The 18,346-nt window shown below is 41.7% G+C and overlaps 1 protein-coding gene and 1 long non-coding RNA gene across 4 annotated transcripts in view; both read right to left on the bottom strand.

Annotated features, from left to right (window-relative positions):
• LOC138979015 (pre-mRNA 3' end processing protein WDR33-like) overlaps positions 1-18,346 on the bottom strand; it is a 137,723-nt gene that overhangs the window by 119,015 nt on the left and 362 nt on the right. For all 3 annotated transcript variants that reach the window (XM_070351829.1, XM_070351830.1, XM_070351831.1), the window contains exons 2-3: positions 6,692-6,955; positions 5,767-5,835 (exon numbers count right to left, since the gene is read on the bottom strand). In XM_070351829.1, the coding sequence (XP_070207930.1) occupies positions 5,767-5,835; positions 6,692-6,934 (312 nt within the window). In that variant the 5' untranslated portion in view covers positions 6,935-6,955. The remainder of the gene's footprint in view (positions 1-5,766; positions 5,836-6,691; positions 6,956-18,346) is intronic.
• On the bottom strand, positions 736-4,316 carry LOC138978575 (uncharacterized). The gene is made up of 2 exons (XR_011459733.1): positions 3,641-4,316; positions 736-2,453 (listed from the first exon to the last, which is right to left on the bottom strand). It is a non-coding gene; the product is annotated as an uncharacterized lncRNA (long non-coding RNA).

Genomic DNA, 18,346 nt, shown 5'->3' with positions numbered 1-18,346 from the left:
TTCGTAACGAACCCGTGCGAGCGACCGTGCGTTACCTACTCCGGAAGGGAGCAGCAGAGAAGCCTAACTTGCTATTTGTTTACAATCAGCAGTTAACATGTCCTGAACCTCAGAATAAACAATGACAAAAAGAGGACAAGAAGCTACTCTCGCTTAACTTCATTATGGTTGTAACACCTGTGGTTATTAACCGAAGCTGAAATGTCAACTGAGGGAGAAGCGGTATCTATCAACAATAGAATAGAATGCTGCTTATCAGGTTAAGGGGGGACAGGGTAGGCAAGCACTTTTTTATTTTATTTTGGAAACAGCTTGCTGCTTGTTTGATTTTTGCAAGCAGAATAACCTAATTAAGGGAAACCATTTTAAATTTTGAGTGAAAAGCAATTTTTGGGGGTTTTATTCACCAAAATGTGAGAAAAACGTTATAAAATGTGCTTTTTTTAAAATGTTGCAGTTTGTGAACCAGTGCATGTTTTGATCCAATTTTTCTTCTTTGCAGCAATATGTGTGTGTTTAATAATTCTGTGTATCGAAAAGCATTTCTAAGCAATATATTATTTTAATTTAGCATTTTCAGTTACCGGTTCAGTTTTGATCAGAAAAATACATGAAATCCTAACTGTCAGACTCATAAAAACCCAACCAATGCACTGAACTCTTATTCCATACACAGAACTGATGCTGTACAACTCATAAACAACATATACAAAAACTGAACAAATCCATCAAGCCTTTCAAAAGTTGCAACATTTTAATTGTAGCGTTTTGTCTGAAAATTACATTCAGAGAAAACAGCATTTTAAAGATTTGAACCAGTACATAAAAAAACCAGTAGCACAGTGCACCCTGAATTCATATGTTTTTATCAGAATGACCACTTTACTATGTAGGGAAAAGGATTTGACAATCAAATTATCAGGATTTTTTTTATATACATCATATGAAAACAGCCATCTTTGTTTGTACCGATATGAAAACATGAATTAGAACCAAACTGTCAGACTCATAAAAACCCAACCAATGCACTTAACTCTTATTCCATACACAAAACTGACGCTTTACAAATCATAAACAACATAAACAAAAATGAAACAAATCCATCAAGCCATTCAAAAGTTGCAACATTTTAATTACAGATGTTTGTCTGAAAATTACATTCAGAGAAAACAGCATTTGAAAGATTCCAACCAGTACCTCAAACTAGTAGCACAGTGCAGCCTGAATTGATATGTTTTTATAAGAATAACCACTTTACTATGATGGGGAAATGATTTGACGATCAAATTATCCAGACTTTTTTTAAAAAATCATTTGAAAACTCATCTATGTTAGTGCAGATATGAATCAAAACGAAACTGTCGGACTCATAAAAACACAAGGAATCCACTGTATTCTTATTCCATGCACAGAAATGGTGCTTCACAAATCATAAACAACATATACAAAATTGGAACAAATCCATCTTGCCATTCAAAAGTTACAACATTTTAATTACCACATTTTGTCTCAAATTACATGTAGAGAAAACAGCATGTAAAAGAGTCTCACTAGTACCCCGGTAAACTAGTACCACAGTAGAGCTTGAATTAATGGGGTGGTTTTTTTTTTAACCAGAATAACACTTTAACTATGAAGGGGAAATGATTTGATAATCAAATTATCAGATTTTTTTGATTTAAAAAAAAATTATATGAAAACATTAAAAAAGTCAATTATCTGTGTTTGTGCTGATATGAAAATATTGATCAGAACCAAACTGTCAGACTCATAAAAACCCAACGGATGCACTGATTTCTTATTCCATTGCATAGAAATGATGCTTCACAAATCATCAACAACATTACATAATTATATATACACAAATGGAACAAAGCTATCAAGCCATTCAAAAGTTGCAACATTTTAATTACAGTATTTCTGTGCTCAATCCTAACACTGCAGCAAATTTCTGTAAAGCTGAATGTCCCTTTCCATGTACCAACTTGGTCATACGCGGATTATTTAAAATGCAACTTTACCACCCGAAGCGTTGCAAACACCGGGAGAAGAGTAAACAACTGCAGACTTGAATGGACACTCATATGCACTCCAGATGCAGGGCCTTTGCAAATCCTTGGGCTGATGCATCACCTTCTTTCATAATCAGACTGCTATCAGACAAGCATTCAGTACAGGATATAAACCTTTCAGCAATAGATTGAGCTGATCAATGTTGACAAAAGCCCAACACATGTCAGCGGAGTGACGTTGCACAGTACCAGTATCCATATCTGCTTGTGATGGGTCAGAAGATGGCAAAGTATCTGTATCTTCTTATGGTTGGTCAGAAGATGGCAAAGCTGATGTTTCTGCTGTGGAAGAGGGTAGTTCCGGTTTAGCAAACTTTTCCATCAGGTCAATCTTTCTCCTCGCTGCCACCACAGGAGGACTGGCTCTCCCCTTGCTCCAACCTAATAAATACACAAACACTGATTTAATATTTGATACAACTGTCCATGGTTTTTGTTTGTAATAAGCTGCAAATTTTAAGACTCAATATAAACGTCAACAAGTGCTTGTACTTTATTTTGCAAATGACCATGTTACATGGGGTGTACCTCAACTTTTTGGCTAGGCTGGTAAATCAGAAATCCCAATCAGCCCCCAACCACTGAACCAGGCGGGTTTTCTTACAACCACCTCAGCGGCTCGTACCCACATATGTCGGTTGACGAACACACACACACACACACACACACACACACACACACAAAAGACATTCATTAATTGGCCCCTATCACAAAATGTACATGTCAAGTTTACTATGGGATTTGAGTAACCACACAATCACATACACGCAGGAACTAATACTGAAACTAGCTGAATTATTTTCTTTCTTTCTTTCTTTCTTTTCATATTTTTCTTTTAAAATTAATTTATTTCATCACACTTGCTATGTATTTGCTTGTTTCTTGTCTGTTGTCTGTTTTGTGTGTGTGTGTTCTGTGTGTGTGTATACATTTTCAGATTTCCTAAACCTAGCACTGTTTGCAGGTGATCTTTATGCTTTTGATTCATGAGTTGCATCCCCAGTCCTTTAGTTTAACTCTTTTTTTTTCTTTGGTGAAGTAAATTGGATCTATTTTTTTTATTCCTTAGTTAATGGAAAAGATTTGACAACAATATTGCTGTCAATGATAGGTTGGTCAGCCATGCTGGTGTAAACCAATCCTTTAGAATTAGAGAACGCTCTCTAGTAGGGTACTTATTTTCCTACGGTCAATGACCAGAAACAGAAACTGTGTCAGTCGTACATCGCTCAGATGCTGCTTCTCAGTTTGACCCCAGACAAAGAATACTGATGACATGTTACACCATAGTAAGCTCTCAAGGACTGGCCAGCGAAGAACAATAAAATAGGGGTTGTGAAGACGATATCACAGAGATGATCGAGGGAGGGAGGGGGGGGGGGGGGGGTGTGCGGCGGCGGCATGGTCAGTAAATTGGATCAAGAAACCCGCAAAATACTTCAGACACAAACTGTTTATCATTTACCTGCAAACCCTAACACATTCTTACAACAACAACAACATAACGATGTGCAATAAATCACGTTGTCAAACAAACAAGATCGAAAAGAGAAAGAAGCAAAACCCACCTCGTCGAGTCAAGAATCTTAGAATGTCGTCTGCTCAAATACGATCATGTTGGTTCATTTCGGAGTGTTGTTACTTCCTTCTACTGTTCGCTGCTGCTGGTTCATCTTTCTCTGATATTTCTTGCCACTATGCCGAACATTTCCAATGTTAGGGTTGTTCTCCGCAGCTCAAAACTTTGAAAAATGCTGCTGAATCGGTGAAAACGTCATGGATTTGTTGACACCGGGGGACTGATAAGTTGTCTACTGCGCTTGCGCCAAATGCCTTTGACCTACATATATTTGCATATATTAATTCCGGGGTTTCGGTTGGAACGGATTCTCTCTCTTTGTGCCTATGTCAACGGAAATTCCCCAACGGTGATGACGTCATCTTGAAGAACGGAAATTTCCACACAGTTTGAACAGCGAAGGGTCATGTCATGTGCGCACATTTACCAGCACGGAGTATCCAAAGTTGACCATTTTTTCGATTTTTTTGATAAAACACAGACAAAAACAACAAAACATCGGTTTGAAAATGGTTTTATTTACATGAATACATGTCTAAAATGACAAAAGCAGATTATTGAATGCATTCCAGGATGTTCAAAGGTGTGAAAAATGCAACAACCCCAAAAAGGTGTATGAGACCAAAAATAACTCATTTTGCCTACCCGGTCTGCCCTTAAAGTCCCAACCAAAGACGGCTTCTCGCTAAGGAACCCTTTTAGAACTTTGAGAGCTATGAGTAGTAGAAGAAGTTCGTGGTTTGCACAATTGAGAAACAGGCAAGCAAGTCTGCTTGGCAGAGCTCTTAGTTTTCTCTTTATGTCTAGGTTGTCGGCCATTTTGAAAGTAAACAAGAAGAGCAAACGCTCGATCGAGTCACTTTCGCAGTTCTGAATATTATATGAGGCATCAGATGGACAGGAAGAAATTGCTATTCACAACACAATGAGTCACGTTCACATAAAATTTGAGCCCGGTCACTTTTATAGTTTCCGAGAAAAGCCCAACGTTAAGTTGTGTGTTGCCGAACAGAAAAGGCTAGTTATCTCCCTTGTTTTTCTGATAACGTTCGTAAAAGGCTACAGATGTAAATACTTTGATGTAAAGAATAATCCTACAAAGTTTCAATCACATCCGATGAACTTTGTCAAAGATATAAAATGTCTAATTTTTCCTTTGACGCTGACCTGTGACCTTGAAAAAGGTCAAAGGTCAACGAAACCATCGTTAAAGTGTAGAGGTCATTGGAGGTCACGACTAAACAAAATATGAGCCCGATCGCTTTGATAGTTTCCGAGAAAAGTCCAACGTTAAGGTGGTGTCTACGGACGGCCGGCCGGCCGGCTGGCCGGCTGGCCAGCCGGACAGACTAACACTGACCGATTACATAGTCACTTTTTCTCAAGTGACTCAAAAATGGCGGACCACTGTTACAAAAGACAAGTGGCAAAACTTTCAAAAACGCTAAGAAATCTTCTCGACAAAAAAGGAACGCTCTCACCGATTCCTGAAGAAGTGAAGAAGGACGTTGATATGTTACCAAGATTCGATGGCCTTCCCTGAAAGGTAGGCCGATGGCTTAAGAAAAAGCCTGAGCACCTCAAACACGTCATGCAACGTGGGTTGAAGGAAAAGGAATGAGTGTCACCGGTGTATGTCTGGCGCATGCGCAGGACACCGGTAGGGGAGGTAACTACCATGGACCATGCCTTATATGGTATAGAGTTTTGTTTTTAAGAGTTACCTCCCGTGTTACCAAGGATGAGTGCTTCAATACCTTAGCAACAAAATGAAGTTATTGCTTGTATGTGAGTTGGTAAGTATATGTAATTTAATATAGACCAATTGTAAGCGCTAACGGAAGCAAACTGGATTATATCCATGGCCAATCAAACTGGATTATATCCATGGCCAATCGCGTACACAACAGTTTAGAGACGTAATAAATTAAAATAACTTTTTTTTTTAAATCGTCGTACTTTCTTATCAACCAGCGTATTTATCGTATTCTTAGAAACTGTGCGTACAAAATACGGCGAAAACGTATGAGTAAACAGGTCTGTAATAGACAATAACAATGTTACTCATCAGACTATGCAAGGTTTTCTGCAGATCGCTAAATCAAGGGCACTCACATGTGCAGCATAGGTGGCATCTGGCTGAATTGCACGTCTGTCACGGCGATCACGCTGAAAGACGCGGTTCTGGGAACAGAGGGAGCAAAAACAACTAAAAGCAATGTCAAACAGAAATTTCAAACTGAACATCTTTATAAGTTTGGATTGACGTCATTCCTGTCAATTTTTTTTAATTGACATATTTATTGACGGACTAGCTTCACCCATGTGTTCTATTCTGGTGCTTATTTCTATCCCTGTTGTTTACAACCAGCATTGTACCCCGTCTTCTCTTTACTTCACAACTACCAAGTCTTGGAGCATTGGCCATTGTACACAGTCTTTGTTTGTTTGTTTATTTGTTGCTTAACGTCCAGCCGACTACGCAGAGCCATATCAGGACGAGGAAGGGGGGGATGAAGGGGGCCACTTGTCAAGCGATTCCTGTTTACAAATGCACTAACCCATTACTTGTGTCCCAGCAGGCTTTAGTAAAACTAAATTAATACCTACTGGAAGATTACCAGTTTCCAGTGTGTTAAAATAGGCTTAACCTATCTACTGCTGGACTTACATCAGAACACTAACAGATTAAACTATACATGAATCGCGAGACAAGCGGCAAGAGAAGAGATTTTTGGAAAAAATACAGGTGAATGAGCAAGAAGGCAGAAAAAGGAAAAGAATTCATGAAGAAAAAGAGAGCATGACAGGAAAGAGGAACCAAAAATCTACCTAACAGCAAACTAGAAAGCTCCTGCGGTTCCAAAAACAGGAGGGGCCTTTAATTTCATAACCGCAGTGCCCCACTGCGGGAATTGTACACAGTCACTTTTTTAGTCACTACCCAATCACAAAGGCTTGACTTCCATATTTTCATGTTTCAGACGTTCACTCAAAAATGAGTCAGAAAAAAGCCCCGGACTCACGCTTCTTCCCTTACCTCTAGATAATGTATCACTGAAGGATTGTAGTCCACCGTCTTGCGATGAATGGCCTTGCGCATTCGCTTTCCATCAAAAGAGGGGTTGCCAGGGTCCATGACATCCTGGTCCTTGGGACCTCCTCCTCCTCCTCCACCCCCGCCCCTTCCACCACCTCTCCCCCGTCTGTCCGAGAAGCGTCCTCCACCTCGGAACTGGGAAACGAAAAATGAGCGGGGCGTTGGTCCTCCTCCTCCCTCCATAGTTGTTGTTGAGTTCAATGCCTGAAAAATTAATATATCATATATATATATACTAGATGAATACCCGCTTCGCCGGGAAGAAGTCGAACCGAATACCCGGCTGTGCCGGGGGACCCGGCAAACCGGGTGTACGCCGGCTTTGCCGGCGCACCGCACGAAGGAAGGGAGATAAACGCGCAAAACACTGGAGAAGAGTAATACCCGGCTTTGCCGGGACAGTGACCTTCTAAAAATAGTATAACGGGAATATGGATTGAGCGTTGTCGACAGTGACCTTCTAAAAATAGAAACGGGAATATGGATTGACGCCACACGAAGGAAGGGAGATAAACGCTGAAAACACTGGAGAAGATAAGGAAGAGTTACTGGGAATGGATCCAGAGAAAAACCAAAATCGGTTCAGCGCTGCGCGCTGAGAGCACGTGTTGAAATATCTCATCGACCAGGTTGTGTCCGGGGTGTACCTGAATATGGCCACCAAATTTGAAAGAGATCCATCCAGAACTTTGGCCGTGCATCGCGAACAGACAGACACACACACACACACACACACACACACACACACACAAGTCGTATATATATATAGATACACATTTACTGAATTTTTCATGGGAAACCAGTACAGAGAGAAAACGCCAACTGTGCATTCTGGACCCTAATCTTTTCTTTAGCATTGGCAACCTGACACTTCATCCTACAGTTTCAGGGGCTCACATCCATGAGAGGTGGCATAGGACAAACGTCCTGGACAATGCAAAACGGATAGGACATTTGTCTTGAACAAAAATAAATCAATAGGACATGTTTTTTTCGTTTCGGCGGCATGTTGCTTTTTCGGAGAAAAAAACCGCGAAGGGAGGCAACTGTCAACCAGATTGGAGCATTCAGAGTTGCGACCCTTGGAAGCTCTTCTCTATAAAAAGCACATAAAATCCCAAGTTTCGTCTGCTTTGATAAAATAGTAAATCAAACTACTGTAAATTGGAAAGTACTGACAATGTCCGGATCAAATGAAAGTATAATCGGACAATGACCACTTTGTGACAAAAACAATAGGACATATGTCCTCTTGCATGAAAAATGTATAGACATTTGAAACAAATATCCGTGCATGTCTGATGTCTGACGTGGATGTGAGCCCCTGCAGTTTTGCAGTTTGTTGACTGTTGGAGGCAGTACAACAAAACCACTCATTTTCATACTTGAGCCAGGTGGTTTATTATGATCGTATATATATGAAAAGAAAAGCAAATGCTTGCACACGACTCGCCTTCATTACCCCGCCCTCCCTTTTAAGACACCAAACCCCTGATAAGACATTTTCAAGACCCCGTATTCTAAGATATTTTGTTCATAACCTCTGTAAGTTTACCCCCATTATAAGATCTGATTTTCTCAGGTTTTCGTAGGTCTTAAAAGGAGGATTCCACTACCTATGACCCCACCCACCCCCAAAAAGCTGTTCTCAGCTTCATAAAATAATGTTCAAGAGAACAAGTTAATCAGACATGGAAATTGAAAATTGTAAAAAAGGCTGAAAATTTATAACTGAAGACGCGAAGCGTCAAGTTGACGGCGCCCACCCTTACTTACTAGGGGGGTCCGGGGGGCATGCCCCCCCGGAAAAAAACTTCTCCAAAGAACCCAGATGGTGCAATCTAGTGTCATCTGAGCTCCAAGTTTGCCATTAAATTCTGTTTATAGAATCAGAGTTTTTAGTACCAATTTTTGCTTTTTTGAAGAAAAAAAATATATACAGTGAAGTCCGGATGTAGTGATAGCCCTCGGGACCAAATTTTTTTATCACTACATCCGGACTATCATTACACCAGGACGTCCGGTTATAGTGATATTTTTGTAGGTTTTATCACTACATCCGGACGTCCGGTTATAGTGATATTTTTGTAGGTTTTATCACTACATCCGGACGTCCGGTTATAGTTCTATTTTTGTAGGTTTTATTACTACATCCGGCCAATCGCTTGTAGTTGTAGTGATATCTTCAAAGCTTTTATTACTACATGCGGCGGCACATTTGGTAAACTAGCCTCAAGGCAGTAACAAGGTGATTTTGGAACCACTATTGATTTCGTTTTGTGACGTTTCTTCTGTCGTCTTTGTCAGGCTTGCAAATGTCCTGTGTTAACCTACCCCCGTCCTGGCAGTTCAACAGCCGGTGTGTGTGTGTGTGTGTGTGTGTTTTAGAGAGAGAGAGATTTTTGTTTGTTTATTTGTTGCTTAACGTCCAGCCGACTACGCAGAGCCATATCAGGACGAGGAAGGGGGGGATGAAGGGGGCCACTTGTCAAGCGATTCCTGTTTACAAATGCACTAACCCATTACTTGTGTCCCAGCAGGCTTTAGTAAAACTAAATTAATACCTACTGGAAGATTACCAGTTTCCAGTATGTTAAAATAGGCTTAACCTATCTACTGCTGGACTTACATCAGAACACTAACAGATTAAACTATACATGAATCGCGAGACAAGCGGCAAGAGAAGAGATTTTTGGAAAAAATACAGGTGAATGAGCAAGAAGGCAGAAAAAAGAAAAGAATTCATGAAGAAAAAGAGAGCATGACAGGAAAGAGGAACCAAAAATCTACCTAACAGCAAACTAGAAAGCTCCTGCGGTTCCAAAAACAGGAGGGGCCTTTAATTTCATAACCGCAGTGCCCCACTGCGGGAGTGCGTGTGTGTGTGTGAGTGTGTTTTAGAGAGAGAGAGAGAGAGAGAGAGAGAGAGAGAGAGAGAGAGAGAGAGAGAGAGAGAGAGAGAGAGAGAGAGAGAGAGAGAGAGAAGGGCCACTTAGAAATAAGGGTTAAATGAAAAATTGTCAGATCAATTTTCCGCTTCAGGGTAAGCACAGTGCGTGGCTGGCTTTTGCTCGCCATTTTGGTAAAGGGAGATTACTCTCGAACATTATCACTACAGCCGGACTTTAGCTTCCCCGGGACTTGAAAATAGTATCACTACAAGCGGACTACCACTATATCCGGACTGAAAAATATCACTACAACCGGACTAAGTTAACAAAGAACATGAACAACTGGGACCGGGACCCAGAAATTCTATTACAACAGCCGGACTATCACTATATGGGTCTATCACTACAGCCGGACTTCACTGTACATGTGGTTTAAATTTGTTAAAAAATTGATCTGTTGAGACAAACACATAGGTGTCAACCTATACGGTTTGGCCGTATTGCTGTACGGGAAAAATGCATTTTTTACCCAATACGGTGTATAGGAAAATCTATACGGGCAAAAGAAGAATATACGGCGAAAAGAAAAAATTACAGCAAAGTTCAAATGAATGATAACAATGGAGATTGAGAGACAACGATCGACGCTTTCATGCAGACGACTCTCAAACGTTGTCATTGCGCATACTCAGACTCTTTTTCCACTTGACTTCCTATAAATCACTTCCGGTTTCCGGTACATTCTATCAAGCGTCGATCAACAAGCATGGCATCGCAAAGTTATCCTCCAGCTAAAAAGCTGAAAACTACATCGCAAAGTGGATCCGGACGACATCTTAAAGAGTGGGAGAGCCCAATTTTTAACAACAGTGCATACGCTGGATGGATTAAATCTTCATCAGAAGGCCCAGACTACTCGTTTTGTGTCCCATGCAGGAAACATGTGAAAGTGCGTGCCTCTGGATTTTACGACCTGAAGAGCCATTTTTCAACACGTGGGCACAATACAATTTTATAAGGTCTTGAGCTGTCTAATACGGTTTTGGAAGGCCTCATATAAGGGCAACACCAATGATAGGTTGACACCTATGCAAACAGGAAAATGTAACTTGTAACACAATCTGTGCAATCTGGTTTACTTTCAAACATAAAAGTTCAAGTAACTGAGGCGGGCAGTAGCAGTGCGTGAACAAAGTACGGAAAGTTTTCGCGGGCTTTTGCGCAAAGGCAAAAGTAACCGGTGCTTTTTTTTTGTGCCTCCCCCCTTTACTTTTTCGGCGGACACTTTTGCTTTTTCGGCGGAACAAAAAACCAATTCGGCGGAAATCCGCCGTTCGGCGGACAATTCCCATGCCTGTTTATGTGACCTGACGCGTGTTTCTTCCAGGCGAGATATTCTTTTGGCTAGCCGCTCGCGAAGCTAGGAGGCGAGACTGTCTATGAAACGGTTTAATGGCTAGCTACGCAAGAATTAAACACAATTGGTTGATTCAGAAAAGGTTGTCTGCACTGGTCGGTAAAAAACCATGGACAGCCAATCGGATGGGCACCTGCGTGGCCGCCATGTTTTCTCGCCAAGCGAGCAAGCTCAAAGCCACCTAGCGTTCGAGGCGAGAATTCTAGCATCACTCGCGGCGAGATGTGCCCAAGAAACGGTTTGTTTGTTTGTTTATTTGTTGCTTAACGTCCAGCCGACTACGCAGAGCCATATCAGGACGAGGAAGGGGGGGATGAAGGGGGCCACTTGTCAAGCGATTCCTGTTTACAAATGCACTAACCCATTACTTGTGTCCCAGCAGGCTTTAGTAAAACTAAATTAATACCTACTGGAAGATTACCAGTTTCCAGTATGTTAAAATAGGCTTAACCTATCTACTGCTGGACTTACATCAGAACACTAACAGATTAAACTATACATGAATCGCGAGACAAGCGGCAAGAGAAGAGATTTTTGGAAAAAATACAGGTGAATGAGCAAGAAGGCAGAAAAAAGAAAAGAATTCATGAAGAAAAAGAGAGCATGACAGGAAAGAGGAACCAAAAATCTACCTAACAGCAAACTAGAAAGCTCCTGCGGTTCCAAAAACAGGAGGGGCCTTTAATTTCATAACCGCAGTGCCCCACTGCGGGACCAAGAAACGGTACTTCCTCGCCCCACTCGCCTGTAGGAAACAGGGGACTGTATCAATCCATTAAGAATATTTCACATATTCAAACTTTCACAACCCCCAACCTCCTTCCCACCACCATCACTAGCCTGACATACTCAACATCCACCAAATTTTGAAAAAAGAGATTTCTTTTTTTTAAACAAGAATCAAAATAAATATAAAATTTCAAAAATAAATTTTGATTTAATTAATATACTTACCAACTCACATAGATAGCAATAACTTCGTTTGGTTGCTAAGACATTGAAGCACTCTTACATGGTAACATGGGGAGATAACTCTAAAACAAAAACCCCATGCCATATAAGGCATGGTCCGTGGTGGTTATCTCCCCTGCCAGTGTACTGCGCATGCGCAGGATGTATACCGGTGACAATCATTCCGTCCTGAAACATATACCCCTTTATACAATTTGCGGGGCAGGCTGGGAGGGAATTCAATATGTGAGTTGGTAAGTATATTAATTAAATCAAAATTTATTTTTGAAATTTTATATTAAATTACATATTCTTACTCAACTCACATAGATAGCAGATTGCTAATTTAGGTGGTGGGAAATTATTCACAGTCAATATCCTGTAAGTACTTGTCGTGCCGCGAGGGATATAGCTCAGTTGGTAGCGCGCTGGATTTGTATTCAGTTGGCCGCTGTCAGCGTGAGTTCGATCCCAGGTTCGGCGGAAATTTATTTCAGAGTCAAATTTGTGTGCAGACTCTCTTCGGTGTCCGAACTCCCCCCCGTGTACACTACATTGGGTGTGCACGTTAAAGATCCCACGATTGACAAAAGGGTCTTTCCTGGCAAAAATTGCTTAGGCACAGTTAATAATTGTCTACCTATACCCGTGTGACTTGGAATAATAGGCCGTGAAAGGTAAATATGCGCCGAAATGGCTGCAATTACTGGCCGTATAAAATTTCATCTCACACGGCATCACTGCAGAGCGCCTAGAACTGTACCCACGGAATATGCGCGATATAAGCCTCATTGATCGATTGATTGATTGATATAGCTGGCAGACCATGTGTACTATAATAGCGAGTATTTAAAATATACCGCAGATAGAAACTCATGACTACGTCCTTGGACGTCCAATAAGCTGCATTCATACTTATGCAAGTCTTCCAGACTTGAGTACAGCTAAAAAAGAGAGGCCCACACTCTGACTTCTTGAGTCCGTGCTGCCTGAAGAGGGAGGACTGTCCCCCCCCCCCCCTTTTTTTGTTTGTTTGTTGTTGCTACCACTTGTAGGCATGCCTAATCAATGTGGCAGTCCATCTAGCTAAGGTTGACTTCACCTAAGTCATTGCCTGTACCAGTATTGATGGATATAAACAAGAACCTTTATTTTTGGTGATCTAAACGGATCAGTGCGAGTTAGAAAAGTTTTCAAAACTCAAAATGTTCAATTGGTTAAATATGGCTCCAGCAGAGCCAAAATATTACTAAGTGGTTTGAATTGCATTATCGGAGCTGGTTTCTCCGGTTTCTGCTTATTTGCCAGAAATTTTTGAACGAAACATAAGCGTCATAGATCAGTCTTTCTCCAAAGAGATGTCTATAGCAAAACCAGACATAAAATGCACTTACTCTCACTTCTCTCAGAAGCTAGTAGAGTAAGCATGACCGCTTTCCGTGTTAGATTAGCAAGGCTAGTTTTAAAACGGATCAAAGAATCCGATCTCAAATGCTCCAAAACTAGGAGCAAATCCCAAGCCAGTTGGGACTGGAGATTTGCTTTCAGCCAACCGATGAGAGGCTCCCTTAATCACTATGGCGATAACGCCCTCAAATGAAAATTGCGACCTAGCAGCTTCAGTGTAACTGATATCGCGTATCGTCTTACTTCAAAGACGTGGGAGAAAATTCGGAAAGCCAGAATAAGTGGATAGCCACCCGCATTGTCAATGTGACTCGTAAAACAAAGACGTTGAACCCCTATGGGATCTGTGGACCAAACCCAGAGTTGAGGCAGAAGTCTCTGAGCGTCTCAATGATTCCCATACAGTAGCCACCCATATGGCTTGTAGTAGCTCAGTTGGGGGCCCAGTAGCTCAGTTGGTAGAGCACTGGACTTGTGATCGAAAGGTCACAGGTTCGAATTCGGGCCGGGACGGACACGGGTCAACTTTATGTGCAGACCCAGAGACGGAAGCCATGTCCCACCCCCGTGTCATCACAATGGCACGTAAAAGACCTTGGTCATTCTGCCATAAGTGCAGGTGGCTGAATACACCTAAACACGCAGACACCTGGGTAGCGCGACTCCGTTGCTGCTAGCTTTCCACTGGGAGGAAGCGACCCGAATTTCCCAGCGATGGGACAATAAAGTACCGTAATGGAAATGGAAATGGATGGAATGGTATAGATCTTCCATGCTTCGGGGTCCGAGAACGAGAAGACGAACATTGGAAAAAGTCGATAGTACCGAGAGCCAAATAAATCTATCAGCGGCTTCTCCAAATTCGCCCGAAGGCGTAGAAGCGCGTGGTGAGATAGAGTCCATTCTGTGTGGACATTCTTGGCCGACCGACTTAGTGCGTCGGCCAAGTCATAGAGGCTCCCAGGAAGGTACTTCTCTGCTAATAAGATCTCGTGGTGGTAACACCACATCAGAGTCTCGCATGCTCGATGTGGCAGCGATAGGAAGCGAGAGGCCCCCCTGCTTGTTGAGATAAAACGCCACTGTGGTGTCGTCTAAATAAATCAACGCATGTTCTCCTCTGACAAAGGGAAAGAATTCCACAAGAGACAGAAAACTGCTTCGATGGTGGAGGGAGAACCAATGGGAACGCCTTGCATGAGCAACGTGTGAGAAACCATTATTTGATTGTGTCTGAGAACCAGTCGAGAAAAGACACTAGCATGTTCCAGCTCTTTCTTTGCTTAACGCCCAATCAACTTAGAATCAAAGTCAGAGCCCTGACTGAGGCTCTGAATGAAATAAAATGTTGCCACTTCCGATCCGTTTTGTGTATCAAATTGTGGAAGTAAACATTTGTTCACTCTATGGAAGTGACCCAATAGGAAAGCCCCAGTGCCTCCCTCAACAAGAAGGGCAAAGCCCATACGACTCACATGCTTGACCTTTACATGACCTTGACCTTCAGGGTCAAGGTCAAATAACTAAACCTAGCAATGACATCATACACTAAGAACTGCTTTACACATTTTTCCTACCAAAATACATGTGACCTTGACCCAAGGTCATGCAACACAAAGCTGTTAATTACAATGGTGCTTATTGGCTCTTTCTACCATGAGATATGGTCACTTTTAGTGGTTCACTACCTTATTTTGGTCACATTTCATAAGGGTCAAAGTGACCTTGATCATATGTGACCAAATGTGTCTCATGATGAAAGCATAACATGTGCCCCACATAATTTTTAAGTTTGAAACAGTTATCTTCCATAGTTCAGGGTCAAGGTCACTTCAAAATATGTATACAATCCAACTTTGAAGAGCTCCTGTGACCTTGACCTTGAAGCAAGGTAAACCAAACTGGTATCAAAAGATGGGGCTTACTTTGCCCTATATATCATATATAGGTGAGGTATTGAATCTCAAAAACTTCAGAGAAAATGTGAAAAATAGCTGTTTTTTAGACAACATTTATGGCCCCTGCGACCTTGACCTTGAAGCAAGGTCAAGATGCTATGTATGTTTTTTGGGGCCTTATCATACACCATCTTGCCAAATTTGGTACTGATAGACTGAATAGTGTCCAAGAAATATCCAACGTTAAAGTTTTCCGGACGGACGTCCGGACGGGGGGGACGGACGACTCGGGTGAGTACATAGACTCACTTTTGCTTCGCATGTGAGTCTAAAAATCCCCAGACACTAAGCTGTGACCAAATCAAACAATGACATCATAGCTTGATGACCTCAAGTCTTATTTTCTTGATAGCTCTGTGGATATTTCAGGGGTGAAAATCTTCTCCAGCAAACATTTTTATGCTGTGACTCTGAAATTTGATGAAAACACGCCAAATTTTCATCATGTCTGCTGATTATCAACACCTACACAGGCCTGAAAGTGGCGAGTATTTTACTAGCCATGGCGAGTAGAAGCATGTGACTGGCCAGTAAAAATGTTTATCTACTCGCCAAATGCGAGTGAAGTTGCTGAAACAAATTTGGTTTGGCTAGGAAAGTTTGCTCTCTGCAGGCATGGGAATTCCAAAATAGAAAAAACTGTGAAAATAGGGCAAGGTGCAGGGAGGGGCAGAGCCCTGTTGGGGGGACCAAGGGGGCAAAGCACCCTGGAAGGAAAACGAATTTTAGTATTTTAGACCAATATTTTGATAGTTCTTGTGTAAGCAAATAATGGATTGCCGCGGACAATTTTTTTATTTTCGCTGAAATGTAATTTTATTTTCGTGGAAATCCGCGATTTCGCAGACAATTCCCAAGCCTGTCTCTGGCTAGTACATTTTCAGAATCACTAGCCAAAGGCAAGTACACCATTTGTTGGACTTTCAGGGCTGCTACAATGTGAAATTTGGAGGCTTTTGCTCCCAAAATAACTTTGAAAATATCAACATAAAGTTTTCACCAACATTACCCCAACGTGACCCCAAAATGTGACAGCGGTAAACCAAACTAGGGTCATGTTGACAGATTATCAGCTTTCATTGTAGAGTAGTTTTTTCTTTTAAACTGCGCCTACCCACTTGCTCCCACCCCCTTTACCCTACCTCGAGGGCAGTCCTTCAAGTTTGAAAACACAGGGTATGGTCGAGAAAGTCGCAATCCTGTAGATTTGGATGCAACAAATAGCTAGTGGTCTGTCCCCGGGGCGTGTGGTGGGTAATTACAAACTTTCACTCTCACTAGTAAAAAGGTCAGTTGTTATTGACCCTTTGTTAATAGGTCGGTCATCTGAAAAAAAGGGGGGAAAGGAGGGCGTCGCCATTCGGAGCTTAGTTACAGTGTATATGGGTAGACCTAATAGTAATAGTAAAACTGCAGGGTTTGGTTACGCCATGCATCACTGGCGCATAAATATTTGAAAATGACCAATAAGAATTCTATTCTACCAGGGAAAGGGTGCATCAAAAATCCGTACAACAGCGCCACCCGATGCAATTTTTTTGCAAAGAGTGAAAGACACACAAAATTTGGTAACGTTAGGGATGGCCAAATCATCCGGCCGGTCGCCAGGGGCGAGTAAAAAATTCGCCAAGACAGTAAAAATTCGTGTCAAAACGAAGACTTTTGCTTGTACTATCGAGTTTCAAAGGCATTGAAACATTTTACAATGGCAATGCAGGAACTTCTTTCGTCTGCAAAAACGCTGCAATTTTGAAGTGAAACGAGAACAAAGCTGCTGACTAGGCTGCTCTTGCGACATTTTATTCGCATTGCGGCTGGACTGTTTGTAATTTCGCTACTGATTACGCCACATGTGTCTGTCATTTAGTGAACCCGCATAAAAAATAACTTGATAAGGCTGCTGCAAAACAAACAAAGAAACAGTATGAGAAACAGAAAATATGGACCATTCAAAAACACTGGTGGGAATTCGATGGGCAGATGATGGGGGGTTCTATTTTGTAAAAGATTTCCAAGAACACGGAAAAAACAGAAAGGACGCATTTATGACTGGAACAACATTGCTCCAGTTCAAAAATATCAAGTTGTGCAATACAGATCATTCACTGTTTGGGTGCAACTTGAGCGAAGAATGGTACTTAAAAAAACACACAAGACCAAGTGCGCATGAAAAAGATCCTTTAATCCATGTCAGAGCTCGGGGGGTTATAGAAACACGAAAATACCCAGCATGCTTCCCCAAAAGTTGTGTATGGCTGCCTGAATGGCGTGATCAAAACCGTCATACAGGTACAAAACGTGGGAATTTCATCCAATGAATCACACATGATCGAAGAAGGCACGGGCATATAAAGATCATATGATATGGTACCGGATTGCACCATCTAGCTTATTATATTATGACATGACAAATAGTGAAATACCCATCGCACTCGCAGCTTCCTCCATGTCCCATCAGATACTAATTAATGCAGTAAAACTTGGAAACTTAAAGTTAAAGTAATCAGTATCTAAAATTTCCCAAACCCCCACTGGATGTATCGGACACAAGTTCTCTCTGCCATGGGATTTCATTGCCTTTGAATGGAATTTCTAGATTTATTTCTCAGTCAACTTTGTGTGCAGACTCTCCTCGGTGTCCGAACACCCCCGTGTGTACACGCAAGCACAAGACCAAGTGTGCACGAAAAAGATCCTGTAATCCATGTCAGAGTTCGGTGGGTTATACTTATAGAAAAACGAAAATACCCAGCATGCTTCCTCCGAAAACGGCGTATGGCTGCCTAAATGGCGGGGTAAAAAACGGTCATACACGTAAAATTCCACTCGTGCAAAAAAAACCACGAGTGTACGTGGGAGTTTCAGCCCACGAACGCAGAAGAAGAAGAAGAAAGGCAATCGACGAAAATGAAGCTAGCACTAGCAGTAAGCTTAGCACGGAGTTGTATTTTCATCGGACAACTTAGCTGAA

The sequence above is a fragment of the Littorina saxatilis genome, linkage group LG10 (genome assembly GCF_037325665.1).
Source record: "Littorina saxatilis isolate snail1 linkage group LG10, US_GU_Lsax_2.0, whole genome shotgun sequence".
Lineage (NCBI taxonomy): Eukaryota > Metazoa > Mollusca > Gastropoda > Littorinimorpha > Littorinidae > Littorina > Littorina saxatilis.
The sequence above is the reverse complement of the archived record's forward strand: the minus strand, read 5'-3'. Positions and strand labels throughout refer to the sequence as shown.